The 18,432-nt window shown below is 37.9% G+C and overlaps 1 protein-coding gene across 6 annotated transcripts in view; it reads left to right on the top strand.

Moving 5' to 3' along the window:
* The window catches only part of LOC113542016 (signal-induced proliferation-associated 1-like protein 2), a 276,347-nt gene that overhangs the window by 144,360 nt on the left and 113,555 nt on the right, over positions 1–18,432 (top strand). For all 6 annotated transcript variants that reach the window (XR_008301510.1, XM_026939252.3, XM_053232932.1 and 3 more), the window contains one exon: positions 61–318. Coding sequence is in view for 5 of the 6 variants with exons in the window: in XM_026939252.3 (XP_026795053.1) it covers positions 61–318 (258 nt within the window). In the remaining variant the exon portion in view is untranslated. The remainder of the gene's footprint in view (positions 1–60; positions 319–18,432) is intronic.

The raw sequence follows: 18,432 nt of genomic DNA, 5'->3' as shown, positions 1-18,432 counted from the left end.
ATTCTGCAATGTTAGCATTTTTAAAAGGAGTCTTTTTAAAATTAGTACCTGCACTTTCAGAGGTTGTTCGGAGCTGTACCGCATTCCCATGGTGGAATACAAGCTGGATAGTGAAGGCACACCCTGTGAGTATAAGACCCCATTCAGGAGGAACACCACCTGGCACCGGGTGCCCACTACTCCAGGGGGCCAGCCCCTGTCTCAAGGCTCACCCACTCAGGGTCCTGAACAAGTGCAATGCCAACCCATCTCTCAGCACATTGAGATATCCATCCCACGCAGCACATCCTTCGACAGGAAACTGCCAGACATCTCCAGGTATTCCCACAATCTTGCCTTCTATCATTTAATATTTCTGCATATTGATAATTGTCTGTAAAAATGATCCTTTGTACACGAAAGACACACATTTGACTTACATACATATGCACTTGCTTTTAAGAATTTGCGCATTGTTATCAGCTGCAAATATACACAACACAAAAAAAAATATACATATACTCTGTAAGAGAATTTAACTGAAGAATGTCAGCACAACCATTCAATTACCCCATGATGCTGTCCTAAAACATGGAAGGAATTTCTATTGATCCTAATTGTTGAAGTGCCCAGTCTAAGAAATTTGATAATATAATTCCTAGGTTCTACTCTGGCTACATTTATCATATTTTAGTGGTAATTCTGAAAAACCTGATTACAGGTGTGTTCAACAATCAATCCAGAAAGATGGTGCAACAATGAGCCAGTAAGAAACTGAGAAAGAAAGGCAGTTCCTTTATATGGAGGGTAACACCTCCTGGAAAGTAATACTGCAGTCGACCTCTGTAATGTTGCAGTCAACCACCTCAGAAGTGGGAAGTCAGAACTTGGAATTACATCATTTACAACCTCTGTATGTTTGAACTACAATATGGGAAAATACACATGGATGCCTCCATGGCTATATTAGTGTCTTTTGTTAGCAACAGTCTAGACAGCTAACTGTGATGAGTGATGTATGTTGACCCCCTCCAAACAGTGAATTGTATAGTCAATGTTGTAATTTATCAAGCTAATGTGTCTCTGTGTTGATCGCTCTCAAGCAAATACTAGTATATATAGCATAACTCATTTAAAAGTGAAGAAGTGCTACTTTGTTTACTATTGATGCTGTGAGCAGTCATGTTGATTTAATGTCTCTTGCTGAGCTCAGGATTGAGGAGAGCTTCCTGATTTTCTGAGTAGGAATTCTGAGTTGAGGGGGTTTTATTTGTTTTTTTCCTAGTTGGATATCAGAAACTCCAAGTTACAAGTTTTAGACGTATGCAGCATGAGCTCCAGAATGCATTCAGGCCCATCTCACATTCTCCATTTACAACAACGCCCCTGAGTTTGACTGAGAGCTGTGATTGTATTTCAGTGTGGCACATGTCACACACACTGATGGAAGTAAAGTGCAATGTAGTGGGGGAGTTGCATTCACTTCTGGCAATAAATTCAGCATTTACTTCTTCAAGGGCAGCACCCTGCTGGTTATTTTTTATTAAAGGCCTTTTTCAGACCTTATAGTAACATATGTTTTGGGTGATTGGATCACAAGTCAACATGGCTAAATAGAGGTCTGAACAGGGTCAAATGTGTCTTGGTTTTCTCACTCAGACCACATTTGAAGGTGATCTGGGATGCATGTGACCACATTACGATTGTACTGTGAATAGCAAGGTGTTCCGATGTGTGCTGAAAACATCAAATCAGTGACAGTCTTGTCAGGTGATGACACAGTGACACACATTCTAGATTTGATCTCCATTTGGGCTAATATATTTCAGTCTCCTTCTGTGACACATCCTTTTTATGTCATCAGCAGTCGTTTCACAGACTCAGTCATGGGTGTAATGAATGTGAATATTTACCATCCTTTTTTCCCCCTATAATACATTTGGAGGAGAAACTAGAAGTAGACTAAGTACACACTGTCTAATCAAAGTACAAATTACACAAAAGGACAGATGACAGTACCGTAAGTTTAGTGGGTTTTTTTTGGTTTGAACACAACAGTTACAGGCCAAGCCTTATAGCCTATTTAATCAGTGACAGTTCAGAGCTGAGGCCAGGGAGTAGGCTAAACTGACTGTGTGCTAGCTGCCTTGAGTCATCACTTAGGTTTCATGATATTGAAACTGTATCTGTACCTCAAGCTAAACAAAAATGTAGAAACACTCAAAGTTTGTTTTAGTAACCTAACTAACAAAATTAAATCACACTGAATGCACAGTCAGCACCTTTGATCTGAAGCTAGGACTGTTAAATATTAGATCTCTTACATCTAAAACGCTTATTGTAAACAAAACTATTACTGAGCAGGGATATAATCTTTTAATGTTCTGTGTTTAACACTGCCCTCGTCTAATTGGCAGAGGAGGAGGTGCTGAAGTTATTTATAAGGATATTCTAGGCGTCACACTAAAACCTGGACACGAATTCAATTTATTTGAAGTTCTTTATATTAACATAACATTAGTAGCCAGAAATAATACGCCTGTTCAGTTGTTTCCAATAATTACACTTTACAGACCCCCAGGGATGTATTCTGAATTTATACATGAATTTGCAGATTTCGGCTCAAACCTGGTTGTTTCTGTAGACAAAGCAATAATTGTTGGAGACTTAACATTCATTCTGAGAATCCATAAGATCCTCTGAGAACAGTGTTTGTGTCCTTGTTGACCTTGATTTGTTCATCGTCTGACCCCACAGAACTTGATCAGGCACTGAATCAGGGCTCTGTTACACTCTATGTAGCCCCACTTAAAAGAAAGAGAATTAGAGAGAAGAACTAGCACCCTGGTATAACAATAACATGTACACCTTAAAACAGACCATTCAAAAGTAAATAATGTCAAACCAAACTGGTACTATTCCAAACTGCATGGAAGGAAAGCTTTCTTAGCTGTAGGTACTTATCACTCAAAAATAGCCATACATTTCTTTAAATAACCAGTCTCACAGAATTACTTGAATATTAATATTAGTTACATTAGTTATTAGTCAAGTAACTAATGCTAATTCAATTATTATTAATTAATTTTACCAATATAATTGTCCCTAATCAACTATGATAACTATCGGTTTAGAATAACAGCGTCTTATAAATTACAAGCAAATACAAATGGTAGTGGATGTTTTGAACAAGTGGATATTTCGGTCTGCGTGAGTGTATGTGTGTGTCGGAATGTGAGTGTATGTGTTGTGTTGGTATGTGCCAAGCCAAAATGACTTGGTGGGGACCACATGGGTTGAACATGGGCCAGCTGGGTTCCACATGGGCATGGGCTGTGATACATGGTCTGTTACTGGGGCCCATTTGGGCTGCCCAGAAAACATATATACATGGGCTGCAAGCGGGCAGCCCAGTAAGTCTACACATGTCGCCCTTGGTGAGCTTGTTTCAGTATACTGTCAGGGACTTAACCTCTTCTCTGGAGTACCTCTGAAAAGATTAAACTGTCTTTAATGTTAATTTTATTCAGTGGTGAAAATGGCCAAGATACACTGGGGGGTACTCCTCTACTTGGGTTTTTATTTATTTTTTTGTTTGTTTGTTTTGTTTTGTTTTGTTGGGGGTGGGGGGGGGTAAACTTTCAGACGACCGAAGTGTAAATATAATATAAATATATACATACAAATATAAATACCACTGTAAGATATAATAACATTACACTTATTTCATGTCTCCTCCAAACAATATGCTTTCTTGTGTATCAAGACAGGTACATGAAAAGTCAGTGAACACCATTCATAAATTATGTATGGCACACAATAAACACCGTTCATTCAAAAGAATCCCTGCTAGGGGAGAATTACTTGTGTAATTCTGCCAAATTAAAGATACATTGTGCAAGAATCTGCATTTGGGGTGCACAGTTTAACAGGTCACACTAACTTTTACAAATACAATTGTGCTCATGTTTAAGAACACTGCAGAATGTTTTGGATGGCTACCTCTCAGTTTAGTGCACTGAAATTCAACAATTATAAAAACACATGTAAAGGTGAATCCAGTTGTATGGGAGAGGGAAGATGAAGTTAGCATTGACAGAAGAGTAATTGCAGGAAACACCCCTGTGTGTTTGAAGAATGAGTAATCAGTACATTGCAAGCAACGGTTGATATTACAAACTACAGAAGATGAATATGATTTCCATTATGGCTACATGAGAGAGCAATGGAACAAAAGATTTTTAAAAATGACCACAGAAAAGAAAATGACTGATGAAACTGAGGAAACTACCAATATGAACATTCAGTAAAGCAGTCACAGGTAGGATGTCACCACAGGCTAAAACAACCAGGATTTAACCACCAGCTGTCTGAGGAAAACAGAGAGACTGACATAAATTAACTGTTTATTTTCCATACATTTACTTTGTTAAATAAGATTGTGTTTAAACTTAGACTAAAGTGTTACTTGTTAAAAGAGAGACCAGATGGCCTTTTCCTCTTTTCCTTTCCCCTTCTCTCTCTTCCTGCAGGCTAAGTGGTCAGCACTGCGTGTTCCTCTCAGCGGCCACAACTTGACATAGCTATTGGGTTCAAACTGTGCCAATGGTGGCCCACTGCAGCTCAGGAAAAGGGTGCAGCTCAGTCTGGCAATCCCAAGAGAGCTCCTAAGAGGAGTAAGGGTGGTATTCATAGAACTAAATCCTCTCTCGCATTCTGCTGTGGACACAGCAACTGATTCCAGTGCAGTTACAAGAGGTTTCAAATCCTGTGGAACCACTTTTCCAATGCTCTCCTTGTAGTCCCTGAAACCATTAATTGCTGGCCTTTTAGGAAGGTGCAACTTCTTGCACATTGAAACCACTGTGCCTTGCTGTACAGAATATCATAATCATCAGGCTAGCATCTACCAATCTCCCTGGGTGAAGCGGCACACCCTGGAACTCTGCTTTCTCTGCAGCTTCTGAAGCAGTTCTTGCAATCTCTCTCCCCTTCACACCCTTCTCTTCCCTTCAAACTCTTCTCTCTCTTTCCTACCTTTTTTGACTATCAACAAAAATAAGAATGACATGAGTGTCAGTGCAACAACAAAAAAAATGAAAGTGGTACAGCAAAAGCGCATAGTGGCTTGAGAATCTGCATAAATGACATCTAAAACACTTTACATACATTACATATCTCTCTATGTAACTATTGACCAAGTGTCTACTTGTAATAAACATGTAGCCTAACATAACTGTGGATATAATACATAGCAAGATATGACAGTAAAAATAAATTAAGATGAATAAGGGCATTCAAAATAGGTTAAACCTGGATCATTTTAGGTACGTGCACGCAGCTTCATCCATATCAGCATTTCTACTATCCCATCTGTTAAAGTAACTGTTGCTGTTAAGATTTTCGGCTCTGTTAGGATATTAACTTACTTGAGGTGGTCTGATTGGTCATGTGAGGACATGCACTGATAGAGAAGCTTTCCCATTGGCTGCAGCCTGTAAGTATTATGGCGAATCATGATAGTCAACATTGCACAACCACAAGCAGTATATCCCCGCTACACTTATGTGTGGAACTTGCATTTATGTGTGGAACTAGCTTTTGTAGGCTTTCAAGTGGATAAAAAATAGAAACCTTCTTCATCTCCCGAAAAAAATTTTGCCAGTTTGAACTGGAACGCTGTTCCCCCTTGAAATTCACTCCCCAGATTCAGTCCCCCTGTGTCCCCCCCTTCCCCCCCAATTTCCAGCCCTGATTTCTATTACATTTATCACCATAAATTACATTAGTACCTTTTTTCAGTTATTATTTTTTCATTAGTTTTTCAACTTCTTCAAATCAGAATAATTCAGTGACATTTAAACTATCTTTTAGACTTCATGTATGATATCTAATCCACAAATACTGCACAAATACAGATTAACATAGGTTTAAAATAGGATTTAGTATTTGGTGGGCTATGACTGGGGTATGGAAGTATTTTCTGGACAAATTTAAAAAGTAATTGCAAATTGCATTTGCAGTTGTGTTTTCTATTTGTGGACGCATAAATTGTGACATAAATTGTGACTATTTCACTTTCTCAGCATTGCGTATGGAGCCTGCCAAAATTCAAATGGAATCGCAATTCCATTTGCATTTGTAAAGAGATGAGGAATACTCTCGTCATTCAAATTACAAAACACATGTCAAATCAATATCTTTCTTAAATCTTTTTATGACCTGGTTTACTGGGTGAATACAATGAATAATTTGAAAGCATGAAAGCCATGAAAACTTCCTCCCACTTGATATCCTGAAAATGTGAATTCTAAAAACTTTTAGCTGGGGATACCCTAAATGACTGACACATCTGTCTAAGGAAACTATTGTTGCATTTTTTTAAATCAATAATACTTGTACCATTTCACTTTAAATTGAAGTCAAGCTTCATATTCAACTCAACAATATCAGCAACACAGAACAATTGAAGGAGTCCAGAAGGTATAGCATGAAAGACAATTGCATATTCCTTAGCAGATATTGAAAGTTTGTATCCATCTAAAAATTCTGTATATGGAAGTGATAACCGTTATGGTGAAACAACTGTGTCAACAGTTAATAGTAAAATACTATTTCTAAACCAATATTAAAAAAAGTGTTTTATTTTTCTATTTAATATCTTATTCAACATCAAACATCTACATCGGCACAATCATCTGCACATTTTCCTTCTTGGCCGTCAACTGTGACTGACATGACTTTGTAATACAAACACACCCCATAGTATACTCCCACCCCCAACACTGATTGGCAGGTTTCTGTGCAAGGCATCGGAAATGCAAAGGGAATTGTGATTCCATTTTAATATTGGCAGGCTCTGTAGGTGATGCCATTTGCATTTTCATTTGAATTATGTCACAGTTTATGTTATTTCACTACAACAGAGTGACAGAGGATTTAAAATTAATACCTCAAGAAATAGCTTAATATTTCTTTTTAATGTTGAAACCAGGTGTTAGTTGACAGATTACTTCAAGGATAAAGATAAATACTGTATGTGAAGTGATAGATGAGGAGTTGAGTCAATGTTGCTCCTTCCCCACGGGAAAACAAGTGAACGTCTTTTCCCACCAGAGCTCATTCTGGCTCACACAGCTCCATCTTGAGGATTGTTTTGAGCAGCAGTTCACGGAGCACAACTGGAACATTACATTAATAAGGTACGTAATGTTTTTTATCTCTATGTACAGTTACATTTCTGTAGTTTAATAAAAGTGAACTTTTTAAAAACAGATGCTGTTAAGTTATACAGTTTAAGGGTAAGAAAGCTAGCAGTTAACCTTAAGATTAAATCAACCAATAATGAATTAAGTCAAGGTGTGGAGAATAGCTACCGCTTTTTGAGTAAAATTTAACACGTTATAGTTTTCATACAGCTCAAGGTATACGTCGTCCTGTGGGCTTTTTTTTCCCCTACTAAATTATACTACCTTTCTAGTTAACATGCCACTGAACAGATTACTTCAGTTTTAGCACTGTCCGAATGAGATGGACATTTTTTAAGTTTTGTCTTACATTTGTCTATAGTTGTAAATGGCTTTAAATAACATTTTTTATGATTTGGGGAATTTATTTAGTGAACATATTAGCTTGCTGCTAGCTGAAGCTCAGTCGGATGGTTAGAGAATATCTTACTTCTGGGGTACGAACACATGCATTACCAGTGCCGGTCCAGCGCTGCTTACTGAGAGTTTACTTATCACAAGAATGAGCATTTTAACCATTAGGTTTTCTTACCAAAAACAGGAATGAAGGTCTTCACTGCATTACTGTGTGTCAATTTTGATTTGAAACTATTCAGAAAAAAGACAATGATGAGATGGGAGCTTGTTGGCTACCTAAGATCTGAAGGGACAGTTTAATTAAAATTAAATAGCTTTGGCATTATTACTTGTGTAAACTTAGGACCTTTGCAGCACTTTGCAGTTGATTAAAGTCATTTAACTTCAATTGTATATCTCTTTTATTGTGTGTGCATTCTTAATGGACTTCCCTTGTCATGTATAGCTGTACTCATACATTTAATTTGTGGATTGTTAACAGTATGCTTATTAAATGTTGGGAAAGACTGATATGCTATTTTTTTTATATCCGTTATATATGCAAGACACTAACGTTTGTGTTTAAAGTTTTTTTTTTTATTCCACATTTTTATCATAATGAAGACAATGTAAATGTCTCATTAGTAATTATGCCATGTTTATGTTCTCTTTTCCCAACAGAAAACTATGTCAGAAGCTACTGAAGGGAGATGTTATCGCTAATCTCCAGACTGAACCAGACAGAAGGTTGAAAAGAGAAAAAGATGGTAGGAAATTTCATTAGCACTGACTTGGTGGTAAAGACAGACAGTTTAAACAAACGACCAATTGTAGTAATCAGTTTATCTTTAAAAAAAAAAAAAAAGATAAACATTTACTCAAACTCTAAAATATATTTTTGATTGGATAAACATTGATTTCATATTTACATAAAGGAAAACAGTACAGTAGTGGTTACCACTATTGACCGTAACTGTAAACTGTAAGACAGACTATTAGCTATAGCTATAAAGTCAATAAATACTTATAATATTAATTAACTGATCCTTCAGTGCCCTGGTATTAATTTAGTATTTAGTGAATCATTATTTATTAGTATTATTAGAATCATTATTATCAAGTATTATTTGTTTTCCACCACTTTCATAGAGGCTAACAAAGCACACTGTGCATCTGTTTCCTTCTATTTATGTAGGAATTACTTGTTTGGGGATTGGATGTTTTATCACATTTGCTAATCTATCAGTAAACTTAAATAATTTTTCTGTGTAATGTACCAGTTTGTTCAGTTCTAAATTTAGACGAGCATTTACTTTTTGTATTTGTATGTTTCAGACTTAGAATCATATATTCATGCGACTTTCACTTTCAGACGACCAGAGTGTAAATATAAACATATAAATATCTCTATAATATATAATAACATTACCCTTATTTCATGTCTCCTCCAAACAATATGCTTTCTTATGTATAGAGACAGGCACATGAAATGTCAGTGAACAACATTCATTGTGTGGCACAAAATAAACACTGTTCATTCAAAAGAATCCCTGCATGGAGAGAATTCCCTATGTAATTCTGGCCAAATGAAAGATACATTGTGTAAGAATCTGCATTTGGGGTGCACAGTTTAACAGGTCACACTAACTTTTACAAATACAATTGTGCTCAGGTTAAAGAGCACTGCAGAATGTTGAATGTAGAATGATGGCTACCTCTCAGTTTAGTGCTCTGAAAATCAACAATTATAAAAACACATGTAAAGGTGAATCCAGTTGTATGGGAGAGGGAAGATGAAGTTGGCATTGACTGAACAGTAATTGCAGGAAACACCCGTGTGTTTGAAGAATGAGGAGACAGGAATTGACAGTGGAGAGGAGACAGTGTATTGACAGTAGTAATCAGTACCATTGCAAGCAACACTAGCAACACTAGATATTACAACTAGATACTACAGAAGATGAATATGATTTCCATTATAAGTATAATTTGGCCACAAAATGTAAATGACTGATGAAACTGATTGAGGTAACTACCAATATGAACATTCAGTAAAGCAGTCACAGGTAGGATGTCACCACAGGCTAAAACAACCAGGATTTAACCACCAGCTGTCTGAGGAAAACAGAGAGACTGACATAAATTAACTGTTTATTTTCCATACATTTACTTTGTTAAATAAGATTGTGTTTAAACTTAGACTAAAGTGTTACTTGTTAAAAGAGAGACCAGATGGGCTTTTCCTCTTTTCCTTTGCTGGACTGAGCTCCACCCTTTTCAGTCCCTTTTCAGTCCAGCAATCCCAAGAGAGCTTCTAAGAGGAGTAAGGGTGGTATTCATAGAACTAAATCCTCTCTCGCATTCTGCTGTGGACACAGCAACTGATTCCAGAGGTTTCAAATCCTATGAGACCACTTTTCCACTGCTTCTCCTTGTAGTCCCTGAAACCATTAATTGCTGGCCTTTCAGGGAGGTGCAACCTTTTCCACATTGAAACCACTGTGCCTCGCCATGCATAATATCATAGCAAAGCATGGGCCGGGCAAGCATCTACCAGTCTCCCTGGGTGAAGTTGCACACCCTGGAATTCTGCATTCTCTGCGGCTTCTGAAGCAGTTCTTGCAAACTCTCCCTGTCTTCCTTTAGCACGTGCTTCAAACAGCTTCACTTTCTGACAGACTAATGAGTGGGCCAGAGGAAAAGTGATTGTGTCGCACTGTAACATGAGTGACAGCTTTGATAATTCTGTTAGAGAATTTCTCATTACTCCACAGTTCCTGACAAAGGCTGTTGCAGTAAGTCTGGTAGCGAGACCTCTGTACGTTTCTTTCGTGACTGTCTCTGCAAGGATCTTGGGCTGCTCTCTGAAAGTGCTCATATAAGGCAGGGAACAGCTGCCAAGAACTTCCAGTGGTGAGAAATATGACAGAGTTCTTCACTCTGGTGCAGCTCTAGCTCATTTTTGGAAGATGCATGATAGAGGGAATACAACTTATCCATAAACGCTTGGAAGTGATTGACTTCACCATTCTTCCTTATGGTATCCCCAACTGCAAGTTCCAAGTGTGGTTACAACAGTGCCACACAGTAAGATCATGGTAAAGGTGTTTCAGCTGGGCGGAGACTCCAGATACACGGCCTATAATGGTTGATGCATTATCTGAGGTGAAAGAAATCCAGTTGCTTCTGAGAAACTCCTCTGAAAAGTGCTGATGCAAACACTGCAAAAGTGAACTTGTAATGGCCTTTGCTGTTGTTTCTGTTAAGGCAAGTAGCTCAAATATTACTGTTGTGGGTGAGCTGATGCCAGTTGCACGTCTAATACAGACAATTAACACAGTCAGATGGCTTGCTGTAGTTGACTCTTCAATAAATATACCAGTTTTTGAATCATTTTGAATTATGTGTCACCAACCTTTTTCTTATTTCCTCTCCAATAAACTCTCATCTGTCTCTACAGCTTTTTCTGGACTGAAGCATACTTCCCAATGTAATACCTTTGGCTTCCTGCAGATCGACTAAATCCTGCATTAAGCTAAAGGGCTGCTGGTTTTTGGCTATCATATATGTAGTTAGGAATATTTTGTTTGTGTTCTCCTCCAAATGTGCATTCTGTCTTTGAAATATGGACTCTAAGATACCCTCCTTTGCTTTTCTTATGATTTCATCTGCTGTTTTATGTCCATGGCTTCCTTTAAAACCTTTTGCCAGATTTTTTTCCCATAGTGATGCCATTTGTACCTCTCCTATGTTTCCACTACTGTCTATTTTAAAGTTCAACCAATCTTTGGCCAACCTTGATCCCTGCATATGTTAGTGTAGTCCAAGCCTTCCTATACTAAAAGTGTTACATCCAAGCTTGCCATTTCTACTCCTTAGCCATGGATGGCCTTTAAGGAAAAAGCTGAATTACTCCTCTGTCCAGCAGCTTGGGAAAATGCAACCTGCACTATTGGAAGTTCCCCTATCTTCACTCTTTCTAGAGTGTTCAGGTTGTTATTTATTCTGTCCACTTTCCTCCTTATTCTTGTCCTTATCTTCCATATCACAACCCTCTGCCCTCTCAGTCCTAGCTTTTTTGCCAGTTGGCCAAGTAATTTAATACAGTTTTTTTCATCCTGCCCAACTGACTGTCTCTCTCCCCTTCAAACTCTTCTCTCTCTCTTTGTTGCCTTTTTTTTAACCGAACAAAAATAAGAGTGACAGCCTGTGTCAGTGCAATAAAAAAAATGAAAGTGGTACAGTAAAAGTCCATAGTGGCTTGAGAATCTGCATAAATCACAGCTAAAACACTTCATTACATATCTCTCTATGTAACTATTGACCAAGTTTCTATTTGTAATAAACATGTAGGCTAACATAACTGCGGATATAATACTTAGCAAGCTATGATAGTGAAAATAAATTAAGATGAATAAGGGCATTCAAAATAGATGAAACCTGGATCTCTTCAGTTTTATCCAAATCAAAGTTTTTACTATCGCATCTGTTAAAGTAACTGTTTCTGTCAAGATTTTTGGCTCCATTAAGACATTAACTTACCTGAGGTGGTTTGATCGGTCCTGTGAGGACACACACTGATGGTGAAGCGTTCCCATTGGCTGCACCCTGTAGGTATTATGGCCAGTCACAAAAAACAACATTGCACAACCACATGCAGAATATTCCTGCTACGCTTATCAAATTCACTCCCCAGACTCAGCCCCCCAGGCCACAAATATGCACAGCCTTTAAATATATCTTTTTGCAGCAATAGATGTGTTTTATCAATTTAAGATATATTTCTACGCATAGTGGTTTTTGAATGACTTATGGCTTGAAGTATGTTTAGACCCTGTGGCTGCTACCATCTCTGGCAGCATCGTTGTTCTCTTAAATAATGAGACATGGTGGCAAACAGAAAGCTACAGTTTCACATACAATTGGGTATGGCTGTGTAGAATATTGACTAGCTTTTGATGTCAACACTTAAAATTACTCTAAAAATTACATGTAGACTGTTTGTTTATGTAACTAGACTGCACATTATGATCTTAATGTCTTACTTTGCTCCCTCTTGAAAGTGCTTGAAGAAAGCAACTGCAAAAAAGCATTAACCGCAAACATGCTGAAAAAGCTGTGTCCAAGTGGTTAACATGGCCTGTGAGGCCCCCCATGTGCACAGTGTCTACCAGCAGCTAACTCTATTAGGTAACAGCAGCTAACTCTATAAGGTAACTTTGAGAGTTAAAAAAAAAAAATTGCTTTGAATTTTGACAAGAAACACTTTTTCTGTTACCTGAACATCGGGTAACCATTTAAATAACACAAGAATATTTCTTCCCTTTCCCCAGGAATCCTGATATGTTTTGGGATGGCTGAATATTTTTCCCTCCTTCACGCATTCTGATGGGCTTTCAGAATGCAGTTAAGACAATTGAGTGATATTAAACTATAGCTATTTGTGTCGGTGAATAACATTATTGCTATATTTAAGAAATATATCAATTATATTATTGTTCTTATCATTATTGTTAAATTTTGATAAATTTAAGGAGTAAATTTGAGAAGTATGAGTAATGAGAGACTTAATGTCTTTTTAAAAATTTAAGCTAAAATTTTAAGTGTTAAAACAGTTGAATAATGCTGTTAAATTTAAGATTATTAAGCAGTTACAGTATAGATATTGGTGGTGGTGTATACACATTTGTGTATTATTGATCATTTTATAATTTTTGTTGATCTGCTTGTTATTTGCTGTTAATGTTTAAATAAAGTTAACTGTATTATGGATTCTGTATTCTGTGTTAATATTTTTTAAAAGCAGCTACTGTAAAATAATGTAACCCATGCAGCCCATACAACACCCAGACGGTGCCCATGTATAGCCCATGTACCCATGTTGTTGTTCCATTTTAACCCACATTATGCCCATGTGGGGGCCACCCTGTTTGCCTAAAAAGGTCCTACATGTGGCCCATCTGGGCCCTTCGTTAGCCCATATGGGCATATGCTGTGGGAAAAAGATGGTGGGGCCCAGCTGGGCAGCCCATATGGGCCCCAGTTTCAAGCCCATTTGGGACCCATATGGGCCTTACATGGACATGCTGGCTGGGTGACCATGTGCCAACAAAGGGCATGCTTACACTTGGCTTGAGAAAAAACGGAGCATTCAGATGCCTGCATGTCCATGCACATAGGAAGAGTGAATGAATTATTGGGACATTTGAAAAGGAAGGTTTCCATACCATGTGGGCATTAGGAATATACCTTTTAATAACTGTTATGGATTTATGAGGAGCTCCAACTCCAATTAATTGGTCCCAGTTTTCAAATGAGTGGATTCAGAGGTGGAATAAGAGTGATGTGATGCACTTACTCTGTTATCCACCAAATCACTACAGAATAAAAATAACACTGTTCAGGGAGAACCATTATCAGCTCTGAATGTGATTAACTAAGTTTAATGCAGAGATGAAACAGAAAACTAGCAGAATTAGTACAAGATCGCATGCAGAAGAGCTTGTGGAGATGCAAAGAAAGAGAAACAAAGATCAAAGCATATGCCTATATATCAAAGCCTATGAGTTTATGAGCAATTTATGAATATATGCTCTGAGTTATTTCTGAATTCATTATAGTTTTAACATGAAGTCTGTTTTGTTGAAGTTATCAACTGTTTAATGATGGAGACTTGAGCGCAAAACTGTTCATAGCAATTGTAGTCCTAAGGCAGTTTGCAGTGCCACTGTAGCAAATATGTTTGTAGCAGTTGCAGCCCTAAGCCATCTTTATGGTTTCTTAGCGGTACCCTCCACAGTAATCTCATTGATATTTAGGCTGTCCATGTGTAGCCATCCTCAGCAGCAGCCAGTGGTTTTCAGGTGATGAGAACTCCAACCAGAAGTAGGGCATCAGGATGGATCAAGCAGGTCTGGAGAGCAGAAGGGGTCAGGATCACTGGTATCGCAGGAGTAGCATGTGTAACTCGACAGAGAGAGAGAGAGACATAGATTATTATGTATGCTCATTGTCATGTAATGGTTAAAGAAAATGTACATTGTGTGCAGAGTGCAAGCAGGGACTCCAGCAAAACTACCTACAACAGCATAACTAAAAGGAGAGCCAGACTGTAACACAGACATGAGGGCGCCCTGGGACATAAAGTGGCCAGCCATTTCACTGTCAGTAAACCTGAGTCAACGCGTGAGAGTGTGTGTGGTGGAGGCGACATCCCAGTTCACCAAAACACTCTATCTCCCTGAACCATCCAGATCGGTTCCTTTACTTAAGAAAATATGTTTTCAGGCTAGACTTAAACAATGAGACTATGTCTGAGTCCCGAACACTAATTTGAAGGCTGTTCCATAACTGTGGGTCTTTGTAAGAGAAAACTCTGCCCCCTGCTGTAGCCTTCGCTATTTGAGGTACCAGCAAAGAGCCTGCACCTTTAGCTTGAAGTAGGTGTGGCGGATCATTAAAGATCACAAAAGTTCACTCGGGTACTGTGGTGCGAGACCATTCAGTGCTTTATAGGTCAATACTAGTATTCTATAATCAATGCGAAATTTGATGTGGTCATATCTTCTGGTTCTAGTAAGGACTCTGCATAACTGCTGCATCCTGGACTAACTGCAGCTTGTTTATGCACCTAATGGAACATCCAGACATCAAGGCATTACAATAATCCAAACTAGAGGTAACAAAAACTAGAACTAGTTTTTTGGCATCATGTGGTGACATTATTTATTTATTTTTTTTATCTTAGCAATATTTCTGAGATGAAAGAAGGCTATCCTAGTAATATTATCTGCATGAGCTTCAAATGAAAGACTGGAGTCAATAATCACATCAAGGTCTTTTACTGCTGTACATGATGAAACAGAAATGACATCCAGAGTTATTAAGTAATCAGAAAGCTTACTTCTAGCTGCATGTGGTCCTAGTACAAGTACTTCTGTCTTGTTCAGAATTAAATAGAAGAAAGTTAATACACATCCAGTGTGTAAAATCCTTTACACATTCCTCAACTTTATTAAGCTGGTGTCTCTCAACTGGCTTTCCTGAAACATACAACTGTGTGTCATCAGCATAAGAGTGGAACCTAATACCATGTTTATGAATAATTTTACCCAGAGATATATATATATATTAAAAAAACAGTGGGCCTGAAACAACCTTGCGGAACACAAAACTTTACCTTGGTATGCATAGAGAAGTCACCATTTACATCTACAAACTAATATCGATTAGTCAAATAAGACCTGAGCCAGGAGAGGGCCGTTCCGTTAACTCTAACAGCCTGTTCTAGTCTATCAAGGAAAATAGTATGATCAGTGGTGTCAAAAGCAGCACTAAGGTCAAGCAGCACAAGCAAGGAGAAACAACCATGATCAGAGGCCAGTAGTAGGTCATTAACCAGGGCTGTCTCTGTGCTATGATGAAGCCTAAATCCTGACTGATACATTTCATGAAAAACAACCTTTACTAGGATCTTGGAGATACAGGGAAGGTTTGATATTGGCCTGTAGTTGGACAGCTGACAGGGGCTGAGGTCAGGTTTTTTAAATCGGGTTTGATTACTACTCTTCTAAACGATTTAGGTACATAGCTAGGGAAGAATTGATTTTTAGAAAAGGTTCAGTTGCTTCTGGTGGTATCTGTTTAAAAAAAAAACAACTTGTAGGAAAGGGATCTAGTACACAAATAAAAGATCTTGATGAGGAAACTAATGAAATTAATTTGGTCTTTTGAAGGGGAGTAAAACATCCTAATCACTAATCTGATATAGTTGTATTGTTATCTACATGATTAGTTATCAGATTGTCTGGCTTTAAATTTATTGTCTGAATTTTTTTCTGATATTTTCAATTTTTTCATTGAAAAAATTCATGAAGTCATTGATACTACATACTGATGGTGTGCATGCTTCTGTGGTGGTATTATTCCTAGTTAATTTTGCTACAGTATCAAATAAGAATCCAGGATTATTTTGTTATCTTCTGTTAGGGTGGAGAGATACCTTTATCTAGCAGCTCTAAGAGATGTTCTATAGTTCAGGAGGCTGTCCTTCCATGCTGTTTGAAATACTACCGATTTAGTTTGCTAAATGCTAATTTTTGAGTGGTCTGTTTTGAGGTGGCTGTGTGATCATTATACCAGAGTGCTAGTTTTTTCTCTCTAATTTTTTTCCTTTTAAGGCAGAATGTTGACTCGGAGCATTCAGTCGCATGATATAGTTCTGTGGGGTCAGATGGTGATTCAGTCAAAGTTGATAACTCTGGGAGATTATTGATAAAACTGTGCAGTAGCTGATGTGAATGTACGATTGATGCGGTAGGCAAGGTACGTACAACGGGTAAAATAAGCATTGAACACGTCACCATTTTTCTCAGTAAATATATTTCTAAAGGTGCTATTGACATGAAATTTTCACCAGATGTTGGTAACAACCCATGCAATCCACACATGCAAAGAAATCAAACCATAGATGTCCATAAATTAAGTTGTGTAATAATGTGAAATGACACAGGGAAAAGTATTGAACACGCTTACTGAAATTTATTTAATACTTCGTACAAAAGCCTTTGTTGGTAATGACAGCTTCAAGACACCTCCTGTATGGAGAAACTAGTTGCATGCATTGCTCAGGTGTGATTTTGGCCCATTCTTCCACACAAACAATCTTCAAGCGTCCTTGAGCTTGTGGAAAGGTGCTATACAAATAAAATTTAAAAAAAAATAAATAAAACTTCTTCTTCTTCTTCTTCAAATCTTGCAGGTTCCATGGGCCTCTTCTATGAACTTGATCTTTAGTTCTTTCCATAGATTTTCAATTGGATTCAAGTCAGGTGATTGGCTGGACCATTCCAGCAGCTTTTCTTTTTCTGAAACCAATTGAGAGTTTCCTTGGCTGTGTGTTTGGGATCATTGTCTTGCTGAAATGTATACCCTCGTTTCATCTACATCATCCTGGTAGATGGCAGCAGATTTTTATCAAAATGTCTCGGTGCATTTTTCCATTCATCCTTCCTTCAATTATATGAAGTTTGCCAGTACCGTATGCTGAAAAACAGCCCCACACCATGATGTTCCCACCTCCAAACTTCACTGTTGGTATGGTGTTTTTGGGGTGATGTTCAGTGCCATTTGTCCTCCAAACATGGTGTGTATTATGGCATCCAAAGAGTTCAATTTTGGTCTCATCTGACCAGACTATATTCTCCCAGTATTTCACAGGCTTGTACAAATGTTGCACAGCAAATTTTAAACAAGCTTTAACACGCTTTTTCTTCAGCAATGGAGTCTTGCGTGGTAAGCGTGCATACAGGCCATGGCGGTTAAGTGCATTACTTATTGTTTTCTTTGAAACAATTGTACCTGCTAATTCCAGGTGTTTCTGAAGCTCTCCACAAGTGGTCCTTGGCTCTTGGACAACTCGTCTGATAATTCTTTTCACTCCTCTTTCAGAAACCTGGTCGTGGCCGGTTTATGGTGAAATTATGTTCTTTCCACTTCTGGGTCATGGCCCCAACAGTGCTCACTGGAACATTCAGAAGTTTTGAAATCCTTCTGTAACCAATGCCATCAGTATGTTTTGCAACAATAAGGTTGCGAAGGTCTTGAGAGAGCTCTTTGCTTTTACCCATCATGAGATGTTTCTTATGTGACACCTTGATAATGAGACACCTTTTTATAGGCCATCAGTTGGAACTGAACCAGCTGATATTAATTTGCACTGACAACGGGCAGGATTTTGCACCTTCCTTTCTTCATGTGTTCAATACTTTTTATCTGTGTCATTTCATGTAGAAACGTTATTACACATAACTTAATTTATAGACATCTATGGTTTGATTTCTTTGCATGTGTGGATTGCATGGGTTGTTAC

The sequence above is a fragment of the Pangasianodon hypophthalmus genome, chromosome 3 (assembly GCF_027358585.1).
Source record: "Pangasianodon hypophthalmus isolate fPanHyp1 chromosome 3, fPanHyp1.pri, whole genome shotgun sequence".
Classification (NCBI taxonomy): domain Eukaryota; kingdom Metazoa; phylum Chordata; class Actinopteri; order Siluriformes; family Pangasiidae; genus Pangasianodon; species Pangasianodon hypophthalmus.
The sequence above is the reverse complement of the archived record's forward strand: the minus strand, read 5'-3'. Positions and strand labels throughout refer to the sequence as shown.